Source organism: Lutjanus erythropterus, chromosome 19 (genome assembly GCF_056507025.1).
Source record: "Lutjanus erythropterus isolate fLutEry1 chromosome 19, fLutEry1.hap2, whole genome shotgun sequence".
Taxonomy (NCBI): domain Eukaryota; kingdom Metazoa; phylum Chordata; class Actinopteri; order Lutjaniformes; family Lutjanidae; genus Lutjanus; species Lutjanus erythropterus.
In genome coordinates, this window is record NC_139335.1 from 29136478 (window position 1) to 29152008 (window position 15531).

A 15531-nucleotide genomic window follows, 5' to 3' on the forward strand; every position below is an offset into this window, starting at 1 on the left:
CCTTGGCTGACCGCCACAGGCTCCTGTGGGTCCCCAGACCACTATTTGAGAACCAGAAGATGATGCCAGTGGGAGAATGAAGGAGGAGGAAGAACTGCACGTTATTGTTCATCAAATCTTTATTACATTTCTGGACATCACAAACATGGACTTGGACGCTTAGATCACCTTTCTAGTGAACAAGAGGCAAAATCATCCATTTCCCATTTTTGGCAGTTAATTAGTTCGTTATGCTAATTATTCAAACTCCCTAACGTGCAACTTTTAGCAATCAAGTTGAATTCCATCCATTACTATTAGTATACTATTACTGGATCCAAGAAATTTCCACAAGACTAAAATGGAGGGTAAGGTGATTAATGACAAATTTCTCAACCATTTTTCAGATGACTTATCCCATATCTTTTCAATAACTGCCAATTACTGTGTTGCATGATGAAAATGCTGCACCAAATTAGAGAGGAGACTAGCCATCTGTCCAGATAGGAAAATCATTTTATTGTCTGTATTGTACTGAGAGGAAAGATACGTGGCACCACACATTTACAACCAAAGCAGGATGGCTTCTCTGTATAAAAGATCTGCTTTGTGTTTTATTTTGCACTGTGATCTACATAGTAACTGCTACTTAAAGTTTCTGGTTCTAAAGATAGCAATAAAAGTTTGAAAGCAAGACGTTTTATAATGATATGATCTATGATATGATTTGTTTGAATTAAATGAGGATTGTGGTTTGTTGCAGGCCTGTCGGGGCTGTTTGATGCCAGCCTCCACCATGCCAGCCCCTCGGGTCCTGACCCCTCCGTCATGAATCTCATTTCAGCTCTGGAGTCCCGAGGTCCACAGCCCTCACCCTCTGCCTCCTCCCTCCTCTCTCAGTTTCGCACTCCCTCCTGGCAGACTGGTGAGTATCAGCCTGTTAGGGGAATGCTGCACTTGTATAAAACAAACAGATTTGTTATTAGTTCTTGTTGCTCTTCTACTGAAATACTATTATTTCTAAATAATTCATAATAATTTGCATGGATCTCATTTGCTAAATATCTTAAAAGTAAGTAAGTTTGCAGTTTCAAACTTAAAATTTGCTAATTTATTCAATTTGAATAGTGATTTGCATCGACCAACACTGTTCATGTAATGTTGTGTCTTGTAGCAATGCATACCCCAGCCCCAGCGGAGCTTTTTATTTCAGGGGCACTTCCAGGCTCCAGCTCCTTCCCCTCCTCCTCAGCCCTTTCTGCATACCAGCATCCTGGCTCCTTCTCTGGACGATCTTTCACTCCCTCATTATCCCTGCAGGACACGCCTACATTTAGCCCGACTTCTAATGGTTTGCTTTCCCCCCATGATCCCCTGCTGCACATCAAAACACCCTCCCAGTCCAGCTTGGGCTTTGATCGCCTGCTGTCTTCCCAGAGTGCCACCTACCGGAGCTCCCAGGAGCCTCCGGCCCCTCCTCAGACCCAAGCCCCTTCTACCTCCTCCAGTTGTCATCTGCCCCCTCCCCAGTTCAATCTGTTGTCCTCCCAGCTGCACAACCAGTCCTCCCAGCTCTATAATGCCTCCATGTTCTCTTCCACACCAGCCCTGCCACCCACAGCACCCCCTCCACCCCAGCCTCCTCCAGAGAGGGCAGTTTCCCGGCAGGATAGTGTGATTAAGCATTACCAACGCTCATCCCCAGCCCAGTCCACACTCCCCCTACAGCAGTATGCCAGCTGTGGTGGGTCAACAGGCTACCACCAGATAGCCAGCCACCACCGGCACTCTGGAATGTCCTGCAGTCCCCTAGGGGAGCAGAGCCCATCCTCTGACCCAAAGCCCAAAATGGAATCCAAGACATATCGACCTATCATCCAAACTCCCTACACATCCTCCTCCTCCAGCTCCTCTGCCTCCTCGTCATCTGGCACTAAGGGAGGCAAGAGTTCTAGCTCCAGCAGTGGCTACTCCTCTTCGGGCTCGGCATCATCCTCTTCCCGTACTCCACACACACCCCCTTCAGCTTCCTCTGCCTCCTCTTTGTCCTCTTCTAGCTCCAAGACAAGTACTGGCTCTCTGTCAGCTCCCTCTCGTCAGCAGCCCCCGCCTCAGTCAGCACCGGCACCACCTCCTGTACCAGTGGTGTCATCCACCCTTGTGCAACAGCCGGCACCCAAACAATGCCTCTCTACATATGGCTCTCCGTCTGTGGCCAAATCTAGCACAGGCCTACCAGACCAGACACCTCCCCAGCAACATGCCCAGTCCTGCTCGCCCAGCCAGCCTCCACCGGCACACATGGCCCAGTCTTATGGAGGATTCAACTCACCTCACGGCCAAGACCTGAGCTCTGGAGCGGGTGGCACTGGAGGAAAGGCCTTCGCTGGTATAGGCTCAGGGGGACGCTCATTTTCTGCAGAGATAGTCTTTGGGGACTCAAGCTATGGCTCAGCTTCTCTCAGAAGAGCAGCCAGTCCTTCCTTAGGGTATGGGGGAACTGGAGGACCAACAGGAAGTGGATCCATATCAGGAGCTGCTGCACTTGGCAGTGGAGTTGGATCTGCAGCATCAGCGAGTGGGGCTGCTGCTGTTGGTAATGGAGGCAACAACTCTTACCACCTGCCTGAGTCTAGTCCCTCGCCCTCCATCAATTCTACTATCAGTCGTCCTGGATTACACTCTCCTGCTTCTGCTCGCCCTGCACAGTCCCCCGGAGGCTCAGGAGCCACTAAATACTTGCCCCCCATCCTCCCTCCACCTTTTATGTCCTCACCACAAGGTTTTCCTGATACGCAGCAACCACAGAGTCAGTCCTACCATTCAACACCGCCCAAGCCAAAAACAGAAACCAACATGCTGGGAGTTGAGAGATCCCAAGATGAGGAAGAGGATGATGATGATTTCCTCATCCACCACTTACTCCATGCCCAGAACTCAACTCCTCATCCATCCCAGCATCATCAACCTCCCCAGCAACTACCCCATCCACTCCCACAGGCTAGGGATGGAGAGGGCAAGGGGGTGACCTATGAAATGAACAAGATCTCGGAAGAGCGCTACCACCTCCAGAGTGTCATTCGTACCAATAGTACCACCAGCAGTTCAGGTCCTGGAACTGTTATTGGTGATGCAGCAAGTGGCTTAAACAGTCAGTTGGACATATCACAGAAGAAACAGCAGACCAAGTCGGAGTTGACAATATCAAAGTCCACTGCTGGAGGTTTAGGAGGGGTAACTGACTCTTTTTCACACTCCCAAACTACCCACTCCCATCAACAACAGCATGACTCCCTGGGCTCTGTGGTCCATTATGGAAGAGGGGACCCCTACACACAGCACCCACACTCGCAACATTCCCATCACACCTCACATGTGTCCTCACACTCTCAGCACTCCCAAATCTCCCAGCACTCTCGGCACACTCAACACACGCAGCACCCTCAACACCCTCAGCATAGCAATCCCCACTCACACTCACACAGCCACCCTCACATGGAGCTGAAGAAGCCCTCAGATGCAAATGACAATGCCTACTTGTGTAACACACCAGATGTGCAGCAGGCTCGACAAAACCAGGTCCCCCTCTCTTTAATAGATTCTCCGCCAGACCCACCCCAACAAACTCACTTGCTGCAGTCTGTTCTTTCCCATACCACCCGCACTAAGATGGACCCCCAACAAGCCCCTTCACAGCAACAGCAGCAGCAGCAGCATCCTTTGAACCAGCAGGCCATGATGGGTTCAGCTGCAGGAGCAGGGCCTGCTGGGGTGGAATCCCACCAACAGAACCAGTCCTCACAGTTGCAACTCCAGCTCCAAACCCAGGGTATAGATACCCACTACAGTCTTGGAGGTCAGTCAAGAGATCAAAACCGTGCAAGTCAGAACTCAGTATCTCCACTCGACATGCTAGAACAATCTCTTTCACGGACTAACAGCAGAGACAGTGGAGGAGCTCTGGATAGAACTGGGGTTGGGGTGCCTGTTACAGGAGGAGAGGCCAGTGGTGGAGACAGACATAGACAGCAGCACAGACTTACGCCTCACCACCATCCCCAACAAACAGCCTCAGATCTCCACGACTTTCTGTCTGAACCAGATTTGGGCTTGTCCACCCCCTCGCACCTGCACCACCTCAACCAGCCTCAGGCCCATGCCCACCCCCATGCCCACCACCAACAGCAAGCACACACTCACCATCAGATGTCACACTCTCAGTTAGCTCATCCACACTCCCATCGGATGGCAGCAAATATGGGAACTCCCCAACAACAGCCCCCAAGAGAGCCTGAAACCCAGCTGTCACACTCCCAGTTAGACCAGCTTAAACAGCACCAGTTTGACCCTGTGAGCCCAGTGGGTAAAGTAGGGCAAAGTCAAGCTCAGCAGCCCCAGCGGTTTGCACCTCTAACATCAATCTGCTTTCCAGAGTCTCTCTTACACGATGAAGACCGCTCTTTCTTTCCTGAGATGGAAGACATGTTTTGTTCAGCTGATTACAAGTCAAGCTGTGCAGGGGATTCTGGGGCAGCACAGGCTGCTCAAGAAAGCCTCACCCAGGGCCATGGCCAGGTGCAAGAGAGTATGGAGGCTTTGAAAACAGGGGGAGCTGGAGAGGCCTATGATATGGTTGGTCATCACAGTGATCAAGGCTATGGACAGTATTGCCACAGCCTTCCAGGAACAGGAAATGGTAATCTGCACTTAGACCTTGACTCCATGAAGACTCACGAGCTTCCCTCCACTGTGAATACTGACCAGCTTGGCCTCATCCAATCCCAAACTCCCACTATGGCATTGAGTTCAGCAGTTCAAGGGGATGGCTCAGTCAACAAGATAATGGGAGCTGTTGGAGTGGGTGGGAGTTCAGGCACTCCAGGTCTGACCTCACCTATCTTCTGTTCCTCTCGACCCAAGAAACTGCTAAAGACGAGCTCATTTCACTTGCTCAAACAGCGGCGTGAGCCACAACCGCAAACAAAGAAAAACTATGCGCAGGAGTACGAATTTGAGGACGATGAGGATAAAGCTGATGTTCCAGCTGATATTCGCCTCAACAGTCGACGACTTCCTGATCTTCTCCCTGACTTGGTGTCTAGTTGTAGGAAGGCTGGTGGGACATCGGGAGTAAGTGGGCTCAGTCCACTGTTGGGTGACATGGATTTCTGCCACCCCTCCAACTACTCTTCCCTTGGACACCCTCCACAACCTCCCCCCCATGAAGGCCCTAAGAAAAGAGGCAGGAAGCCAACCAAACCAAAACGTGAAGGCCCTCCTCGCCCACGTGGTAGACCACGCATACGTCCTCTTCCAGAGCCTCCTTACTGCAGGGGGCTGATGGGTTCAGTGCCTGGAGAAAGCAGGAGGGGTCGTGGACGGGGTCGAGGGCGAGGCAGGAGGGAGGAAGCGCTAGTGGAACTGCACCAAGATATGAACAAAGCACAAAACCTCCCATATCATCATCAACAGCAGCATCAACAGCAGCAGTTCAGCCAACAGCAGCATCTCCAGCAGCATCCACACCAACATCACAGACAGCAGGCAGACCACCACCAAGCACCGCAACAACAGCATCACCTGCACCATCAACAACAGCAACATGTTTCCTGTTCTCACCAACAACCGCATCATCAACAGCATCATCCTCACCATCACCAACAGCAGCAACAGCAACAACAACAACCATCCCAGCAGCCGCAGCAAGATCCAATCAGACCTATCAAGGTAATAGTGGACAAAAGAAGTGACAATCTGGGCCTGTAGTCACCAAGAATCACAGAGTCACTCCTATAAATTTAAAAGGAGTAAAACTAGTCTTAAGTCCAAATTCTATAACCATGAATTAGCTCAACATGTATGACACTCAGAAATGTAAAGTGTAAGTGACCAAATTGGATATATGACAAGTAACTGTGCTAAAACAGATAAAGATAGATAAAGAGACAGATAAAAGACATATAGTGCTGCTAGAAATTACTGTGAATCAGAATTTTTTGTATTTCTGCATAAATAAGATCTTAAATGTGATCAACGCTTCATCCAAAAATGTTCTCTTTGACTGTTGATCACCCCCACACATCGGCCAGGAGAAATTTTGCCCCATTCCTCCTTTACAAAACTGCTATAACTCAGTGATGCTGGAGGGATTTCTGACATGGATTATTCCCTTCAGGTCTTTTCTACAACATTTCTACTGGACTAAAGACTGGACTTTGACTAAAACACTCCAAAACATTTTTTTTCATCTTCAGTCATTCTTTGGTAGACTGACCTGTGTATTTAGGTTCATTGTCTTGCTGCATGCTCCACCTTTTGTTGATCTTCACTCTGTGAATGGATACTCCGTCATGTCCCGCAGAATTTGCAGGTACAACCCAGAAGTCATATCTCCATCAATTACTGCAAGCCGTCCTTGTCCTGAGGCAAAGCAGTCTCAAACCATCATATTTCCACCGCCATGCGTCACAGTTGGAATGAGATTCTTATGCTGGAATGAAGTGTTTGGTTTTCGCCAAACATTTAATCCAGAAAGTTTTATTTTGGACTCATCTGTCCACAGAACACTCTTCCAGCCTTAACAGCCTTCTGGTTCTCCACATGGCCTTTAGCAAAGTTTGTTCAGTGTTTGTCTGATGGTGGACTCATGAACATCCTTGACAGTGGACTGGTGAATGCAAAACTCTTTGGAAATGGGTTTGTAACGTTTCCCAGCCAGGTGACCATCAACAGTTTTCTGCCTGACCTCCACAGAAATGTCCTTTGACCATGGCATGGGACACCAGGCCAGTCTTTGAGAGTTAAGACCCAGGTTTATATTCTTTCAGTAGGAGCGGGGGAAGCTAAACTCATACCTGACTGTCATACCACTGACTGAAACACCTGACTCCAGTTACCCTTTTACCCAGATGAACTGATAATCCAGGAGGTTCACATGATTTTTTCCAACAAAGGAAAACCGGGTCCTCCTCTGGCTTTAGGACTTGAATGAAGATCTGATGATGTTTTAGGTCACATTATGCAGAAATACAAACATTTCTAGTCAAACTTTCTAGTCGCACTTTATGCACATATGACAGTTCATCTTATGCTGAATGGCCTTCAACAGCTTCACAAAGTAAAGCTTATGCTGTATATATTTTGTCGGTTGATTACATTTTCAAAACAGGCTTGTTACTTTAGTTTTGATGCATTTGAGAGGAATTATTGATTATTTTTGTTCAACCTAATGGGCCAACAACACAAAGAAAAGACAGTTTATTGGTGTATCTATCAGTGCTTATCACACGTGACAGACTTACAGAGGTAAAAACTACGCAAAAGACGTAAGTAGACAACAAAGATGTAACAGGATGAAAATGATGTGAAAGATGTAACAGGACAAAAATGACTTAACAATAAGAAGATGAAAAAGGCGTAAAAGACAACTAGACAAAAAATATGTAAAGTGACAAAAATTGCGTAAAAGACAAAAAAAGACAAGAATTATGCAACTAGACAAAAAAGATGTAAAAGACGTAACAGCACAAAAGAGATGTAAAAAGAAGAAAAAAGACGTAAAAAATGCAACCAACGAAAAAGACGAAACGACAAAATAGAGGCTTGTCTATGAAGTAAAGCTCTGCACAGAAACAGTCAGTAAAATGTCCTTCAGAGGACGACTTCTTACTTTTATACTGTGAGTACATTTCAGAGCCTGTACTTTTACTTCCGTAAAGTAGGTGAATCGGTGCTTCTACTTTTACCAGTCTTTTTTTTTACAGAAGTATCTGTACTTCTACTTAAGTAAAGCATGTGTGTATTTTTGTCAACTTAAAATGCTTTCTTGTCACCATGTGCAATAAATTTCCTTTTGCTAGTTCTGACCTGACCACAAATTTAATTAGTGTAAGAGAAAAACTGAACTGAAACTCATGCTTGAGATCAGTATGATACTATATCTGTGTAAAACTAACCCCTGAGGGGGTTTTAACACAGCCAGCATCAGTAGCTTATGCTCTAGACATCCTGAGTAGTCCAGCTGCAGCATTTCCAACAAAAAAAGTCCTTCCCTTTAATGATGAATGTCTTAATCCATCCACCTTGTCTGCTTCTCAGATCAAACTGCCCATTCCCACCATGCTCTCATCAGAATCCTTGCTGAGGACAGACTCACTATCCAGCACCGAGCCAGTTCTGTCTGATGGATCAGTGGGGTCAGCACCGTCTCTGGGCCTGAGTCCTGGACCCAGCACCGCCATGGACATCAGCAGGAATGAGCTCACCCAGACTCAAGACAAGATGATGAAGCATCAGCAGAAAGCTGAAGAGGTAAATAACGAGCACACACGAGAACACATGGGTGACTGTTCAGTTCTGCTCAGTAGTTGCTCTGAGAAAGCTGCTTTAGTAGTTTCCTACTGACAAACGCTGAACTTGTCTTTGGTTTTTATTTGTAGTCATTTCAATGCCAAGTATTAACATTTTCAGGGGTTTATAAAGACAAAGAGTACCTTAAACGAATTCAGTACAGATTTGATCCTGTAAATTTGAATGGACTGCCGCTGTGCGATGTATGACGAAAGCTGAGCGTTGTCTTATACACAACAGCCTGAGGAGAGAATTATGGAAGCACATCACCACCAGTGAAAGAAAAAAATATCCCCAAGGATGAGTCATAACTACGAGATTAAAAAAGTCAAGATTATGAGATAATAAGTCAGAATCATGAGCCATAATTATGACATAAAAACTATAAGATGAAAAGTAATTTTTTCCCTTGTTTTTTACAGCATGTGGTTATAATGGCTTATTGTTTTTTAAAGGTATAGTTCACCTGAAAATCAAAGTTCAGTCATTATCTACTCACCCTCATGCCAGTGAAGGTCTGGTTTTGATTCTGCAATGCTGTTTTCCTGTGAAACTCCAGCAGCGTTTTGTGGATTTAAAAAACTAAACTCAATCTTCAGACGGCATGAGGGTGAGCAGATAAATGACTGAATTTTCATTTTTGGGTGAACTATCCCTTTAAGGTCTGCCACTGACTTTTTGATGTCACGATGTGTGAGAGAATGAGCTGAAGGTATGAAGAAGGGAGGAAGAGGACTTGTGCACGACAGCTCAACTTTGAATTTCATGTTACAGTGAAATGAAAGCTAGTTGCCGCAGCAACAGTGAGACATACTGCATCTGCAGTCAATATTTTGATTGTGAAGGGACACCTTATGTTTCCAGATCACGTCAAACGGATATACAGACATTCTCTTATTGTACCGGCTCTGTATTCCAGCACATTGGGTTTTACATTAACCAGAGACTGAGGTTAGAGTGCTGACTCAGCTCTAAGGATGCTGGATGGCGTTCACATCTGTGGGACTCAGCCTTTCACAAAACCTTGTCCTGCAACTTTAGAACAATGTAGCAAGGCAATTAAAGGAATAGTTCACCCAAATATTAAAATTCTGTCATTATCTACTCACCCTTATGCTGGGTTTAGTGTTTTAGTCCACAAAACACTGCTGGAGTTTCACAGGAAAACAGCATTGAAGAATCTCCCAATCAATTGAAGCGAATGGTGACCAGTTTTCAAATGGAAAAAACAACCAAATAATCAATAAAATGCTGCCATACTGCTCGTCTGGTGGAATCCAAGTCTCCTAAAGCTCCAGCATGCCAAGTTGAATTAAAAGATGTCATTTACACCATGTTTTTAGGCTAAATCTTCACTGTAGATCTTTAGCTTGGAGCCATGTTCATGTGCACACCATCTGAAATGGGTGTGTGTGGTGTGACGTATGTTGGATCTTTAGGAGACTTGGATTACACCAAACAACCAGTATGGAGGCATTTGATTGTGTTTTTTTTGGTTATTTGAAAACTTAATCTGAACTTAAGTAGTCATGAGAGTGAGTTTTCATCTTTGGGTGAATTATTCCTTTAATGTAGTATCATTAAACAACCAAACTGAACTCAGCATACCAATAAATAAAAATTTTGCAGGTAGCAACAGTAAAACAATCAAACGTTTAAAGAAATGATAAATGAAAGTGATTGAAGCTTGAAAGACCAATGTTATAACATGACTCCCAGTCAACAATTTAAATCCAGATCAACCATTTCGGATGAACCAAATGTAACTGATATCAGTTTTACACCAGAATCAAAGTAAAGTACATCAAGAACTTCACAAACAAAATTCAGCTTTTATAGAGCATTTTACCCAAGAATTCAAACTAAATCATTTGACACAATCTGTCAATGATTTAATTATCAGAATAATAAATAATTATATAAATCTCCCATTATTGACCAATAATCTATTGGTTGTGATAGTTACCATGCAACCCTACTATTGATATTTCCTGCTTTACTCCTTTTAGGTGAAATTATTTGCACATTCTTTTTCTTAAATGAGTTAAATGGATAAACGTGTTCCTGATTTTATGCAACCCTACCGTGAAATCCTCAAGATTACTTGCATCTGTGAGCATCTTGAAAGGGATTACTGGGGTTGGGAGGGTTACTTTAAAAATGTATTTTGATACAGTAACTAATTACTTGTCCAAAATGTCCATCAGATTTGTGCCTTTGATTAAGCTCCAGTTACTGTAATCTGACTTCATGGCCTCTGAGTGACAGTCAGAAACATTTATCAAGAAACTCAAACTCACCTCAGGGTCAGACCTGCTCTGTGCCACGGCTTTCGAGAACACACTCTGACGTAATCCTTCTTGTTGACGTTCTCCAAGAACTTCACGTACAAACGCTGGTAGCGCATCTTAGCGTCACCAAAGTAACCCAGATACTGAGAGAAGAGACAGAGAATTAGAAACATAATTTACTAAACAGGATTATTCCATATGAAAAAATATCTGATTGCAAACTGAATACTCTTAAATCTACAACATTGCAATATAAAAGTATTACAGTATTAAAGTAATGTAACTTGATGACTTTTAGATTACCTCAAAACAATTAATCAATTAATTAATCTTTTCACAGTCTTGTCACTTTGTTTGGACAGATTTTTCAAGTCTTTCCTGTAGCGATTATTTTCATTATTGATTAATCTGTGTATCATTTTCTCAATTAAACTATCATTTTTTTAATCCATGAAATGTCAGAAAATTCTGGGAAAAAGTCCTCAAATGTCTTTTGTCCAAAATTCAAAAATATTCAGTTTACTGTCAGAGAGGAGTAAAGAAACCAGGAAATATTCACATTTAAAAGGCTGGAATCAGAGAATTTTGACTTTTTTTTTCTTAAAAAAAAATGACTCACAACCCTAAATTGATTATCAAAATAGAAGCAGATTAATTTAATAGTAAACTAATCTCTGCAGCTCTAAGTGTTGTATGTTTGTTTTTAGGTTTACTAGTTTGTCCAGCTGTTCCTTCCTTTGTTGTGTGCATTTTATTGATTGATTTAAAAACAAAAAAATCTTGAAATTTCCTCCAGTGAAGCATTTTTTCACTAGAAGCCATGATACTAAATTGACAGCTGTGTGCACTGTGCATGGTAGAATATCGTTCTTTATTTTAAAATTGTAATCCTACTAATAATCCCCATTTTTACTAAATGTATCTGTAATCTGATTACATCTTTTTTTTTATCAGTAACTGTAATGGAATACAGTTACCATTTTTTGTATCCAGATTCCATAATCCAGTTACATGTAATCCATTACTCCCCAAGCCTGGGAACTTTACACCTTTCCAACAATGTGTAAAGAGTTTGAACTAATCCTGTTTTTCCCTGATGTTGACACAGATGACGTGGAAGAAAGAAATGGACGATCCACTGAATCCTGAAGCCTGGGCTACTATGCAGAAACTCTCCAGTTCAGTAAGTTGCTTCACACCCTCGACAAAAATGAGCAAAGCCAGGAGCTTCATCTATAATTCATACCCCATCCATTCAAACTCAAGCCTCTGCTAGAGAGAGCAACACATTCCCTACCTTCCTCACACCTCAGGTGCATATATGCACTTACGCCGGTACCTATGTTAAAGGTAGCATTTTGCCCTGGTATTGATTCAAACTAAAAATAAGGGATGGTTCGGTGCTGTCGTCTCCAACGGAGCACAATATTTGAATTTTCAGTCGTGTTTGTGTGATTTGAGGTTTGGAGAGAAGGAGGTTATAGTTGACTGACAGCCAGCTCTTTCTGACTGACAAAAGAGAGAGGAGAGAGAAGGCTGTTACCAGGGCAGCTGTTGCCACGGTTACTACATTTTTCGGTGCAGGAATCTTGCTGCCACCTGCTGTCTGCTAAGCTTCATTACCTACAGCCCAGTGTCTAGGGCCTGTATGTGTTTAAAGTGACTCTTCAGAGTTGAATAAAAGTAAAGATTTTCACTTTCATTCCTACTCACAAATTTAATATTAAGATGCTCTTAAATTTGAGAGTTTAAGAGTCGAAGTGAGCACGCCATTTATTGAAGTGTTTGTGCAATGCAGCGCTGCTTGTGATAAATGATGCGGTAGCTGAATCAGTATTCATTCCTCAGTGGTACAAAGAAGAATAAAGCTGTCACTGTTTTTTCAAGCGTCTCCACTGTCTGCACGTATCAGTGTGCTGCTAATTTGTCCTCATCATTTCACTGATGTGCAGCAGAATATTTTCCTTTTAATCTTTTTGTTTCAATTAATGTAGTGACGCCTGTGAGCTCGTTCGGGCAGTCGACTCCAGCTGCACCGCAATCACACATGACACGCCTCACACTCTGTAGCACGTACCAAACGCACTCTTCCAACCTGGCGGTCTGTTTAAACTGTTAAAACCTCCCATCTCTCCCTCTGCCTGTCGATGCCATTGTTGCCTTGCGTCACTGATGAGGTCGGAGCCTTGATGCCAAACTCTGACTATGTTCTGCTCCTATTATTTCACCCTGTGTGTATGTATGTATTTTCATATCACAGTTAACAGAAAGTATTAGAAGTCAGAATTAATCAAAGCTCAAAATATTGCCATCTTTGTACACTTTCTTGTATTGGGTTTGAATTAGGAGTGTTTGTCCTCAGAGACTTCATACAGAAATTACGTAATTAATTCTACACTCATAAAAAATCCATGTCAGTTGCTACGTGGGTGCACCAAAACATCTCTTCCCCTGCTGCTGCAGCTGCTATGTGACGTTATATCACTGCTTTAACACAAACAGGGATTTAACCTGCCACCCAGATTAATATCAGTGTAACTGTACACTATATTTAGAACATTTTCCCCACTTTTGGCTGTTAGGCAGCCTTTACAGATAATGAATTGAAAGCCAGCGTCTGTGCTCTCTTCACAGCCACAAAACTCCATTGAAATTCATTCATTCATTTTCCCTCGCAGGACACGGGAGCTGTTGGTCTATTGCTGCCTCATTCTGCAGCAAGAAGCGTGTTAAAACACTGAAGTCACAACAAAATCAAACAGTAACACAAACTCCTACAATTCCCATGTCCTGTCAGACAAAAAAGGCTGTTTCTTTGGATAAAAGGTTTCTTTTAGAAGCTTAAAAAATATTGAGTAAATTTATTAAAGTGAACGTAAATGTTAAAACTTTCAATTGAAATGATAAAATTTTTCAGGCACTAAATCAGGTTTGCTGCTTTTTTTTTAAGTTTCTCAAACTCAAAGATTCAAGTTTATCTAAAGAAGAAAAGTAAATTATTTCTACTAGTCATTATAAGTCAGCAAAACTTTTTCAAATTTATTTCAAATCAGAAGAGTTTGTGTTTGCTCAAAAGTCAAAAAACTCTATTGCAGTGCAAAGCCTTGAAATTTGAAGTCGTCTCAACCATTTGTTTTTACAGTGCAGAGTGTCAGACATGGCAGTCCAGTGGACATGCAGTGACAGTGATGAGACTGTGCTCTCTTGCAGGCTGATGAGAAGGCATTCGACTTCAAACCTGGCTTCATGGCCTCTTTTTTGGACTTCCTGAAGACAGGCAAAAAACAGTCGGGCCTTGAGTTGGGACATGACGGGGGCGAGCAGGAGGCCCTGAACCCCTGCTCCTCTCTCAAGGGAGGGATAAGGCCCTTATCCTCGCCTCCTCCTCCTCTACCGCCGACTCCTCCTCCGCAGCAGCCCGCCGGAACATTCAGCGAGGGAGGGCAGGGCGAGGGGGCGGACCTGGCTCTCAGCAGCTGCCCGAGTCCCTGCAAGCCTCTGGACGAGGAGCTGAAAAGGAACCTGGAGACGCTGCCGTCCTTCTCCTCTGATGAGGAGGACTCGGTCAGCAAGAATCAGGACCTGCAGAAGAGCATCTCATCCGCCATCTCCGCCCTCTACGACACCCCGCACTCGCTGGCTGCCGCGATGGCTTCTGCAATGGTCAAAGTCCCGCCCCCTCTGTCCCCGCCTACCCCGCAGGAGCCACAGCTCAGCCCGCCTCTCCCTGCCATGCCTCCCCTCATCCCCAGCATGGAGAACGGAAAAGAGGAGGCGCTCACGTACAATCAGCACCACATACAAGACAAGGAAGAAGAAGAGAAGCTGGTCTCCCCACAGTCAAACAGAGAGCAACCAGAGGAGAGGGAGGCTGAGCAGGGAAGAGAAGAGGAGGAGGAGGAGGAAGAAGAGGAGGAGGAAGAGGAGGTGGAGGAAGAGGAAGAGGAGGAGGAGAGAGGAGGGGAGACTGCAGATAATGAAGACATAATGAGAGATTCAGAGAATGTACAGCAGGGAGCCGTGGAAGAGCAGGAAGAGGAAGAGGAGGAGAGGATGGATGAGATGCAGATTTTGGAGGTTCCTAAGGTTGAAGGTAATTAAGTGAAAATAATACAGTTTTAACCATCATTCACTTTCACATGAATCACTTGAATTTTTTTGTGATAGACTGCTCTTTTCCTGTTTCCTGCATAACAAATTATGGGATGTAAATGTGATCTCACAAACTTGCAGCAGTTAAAAGGTAATTTTTCTCATTTGCTCCTCCCACCTTGTTTTTCAGATTCTCCATCAGGACCTGTGCTCGCTCCTGCACCACCGTCCCCATCACCGTCCATCTCCCCCTCCCCGCCCACCTACTCTTCACCCTCTCCCCTCCCTCCCCTGTGTCTCTCTGTACCCTCCCCACCGCCCATCCAGCAGGAAGAGGAGGAGGCCAATCCAACTTATCCTCCCTCTGAGCAACAGCAGCCCTCCTTCCAGCTGGCTCCGACCGCAGGCACCTCCCCACCCCCTTCCACCTCCCCTCCGGCCATCCCCTCCTCACCCCTCTCCAACCTTCCCCTGGGCCAGTCCATCCCCCCTCCGTCCACCACGCCTCCCCCATCGTCCTCCGATCCGGACCAGGAGCCCGAAGCCGGCCAGCCCTCCCCCTCCTCGTCCTCCTCTCCCTCACCCTCCTCATCATCGTCTCCTCCGCCGTCGCCTCCGACCCCGGAAGAGGCTCCAGCATCCCAGCGTCTCACCTCGCTGCACCTGGCAAAGAAACAGGCAGACGCCGCCATCGCTGGCGAGAGTGAAGAGGAGGACAGTGAGAGCGGGGGCGAGGGGATCTTTCGTGAACGTGACGAGTTTGTGGTTCGAACCGAGGACATTGGGACTCTTAAGGTGAGCACCCCCGCAGCTCCCAGGA

At 45.0% G+C, this 15531-nt stretch overlaps 1 protein-coding gene across 2 annotated transcripts in view; it reads left to right on the forward strand.

Annotated features, from left to right (window-relative positions):
* prr12b (proline rich 12b) overlaps positions 1 to 15531 on the forward strand; it is a 41553-nt gene that overhangs the window by 17103 nt on the left and 8919 nt on the right. For both annotated transcript variants that reach the window (XM_084743738.1, XM_084743737.1), the window contains exons 3-8: positions 743 to 904; positions 1154 to 5706; positions 8077 to 8289; positions 11728 to 11802; positions 13830 to 14712; positions 14902 to 15506. In XM_084743738.1, coding sequence (XP_084599864.1) covers positions 743 to 904; positions 1154 to 5706; positions 8077 to 8289; positions 11728 to 11802; positions 13830 to 14712; positions 14902 to 15506 — 6491 coding nt within the window. The remainder of the gene's footprint in view (positions 1 to 742; positions 905 to 1153; positions 5707 to 8076; positions 8290 to 11727; positions 11803 to 13829; positions 14713 to 14901; positions 15507 to 15531) is intronic.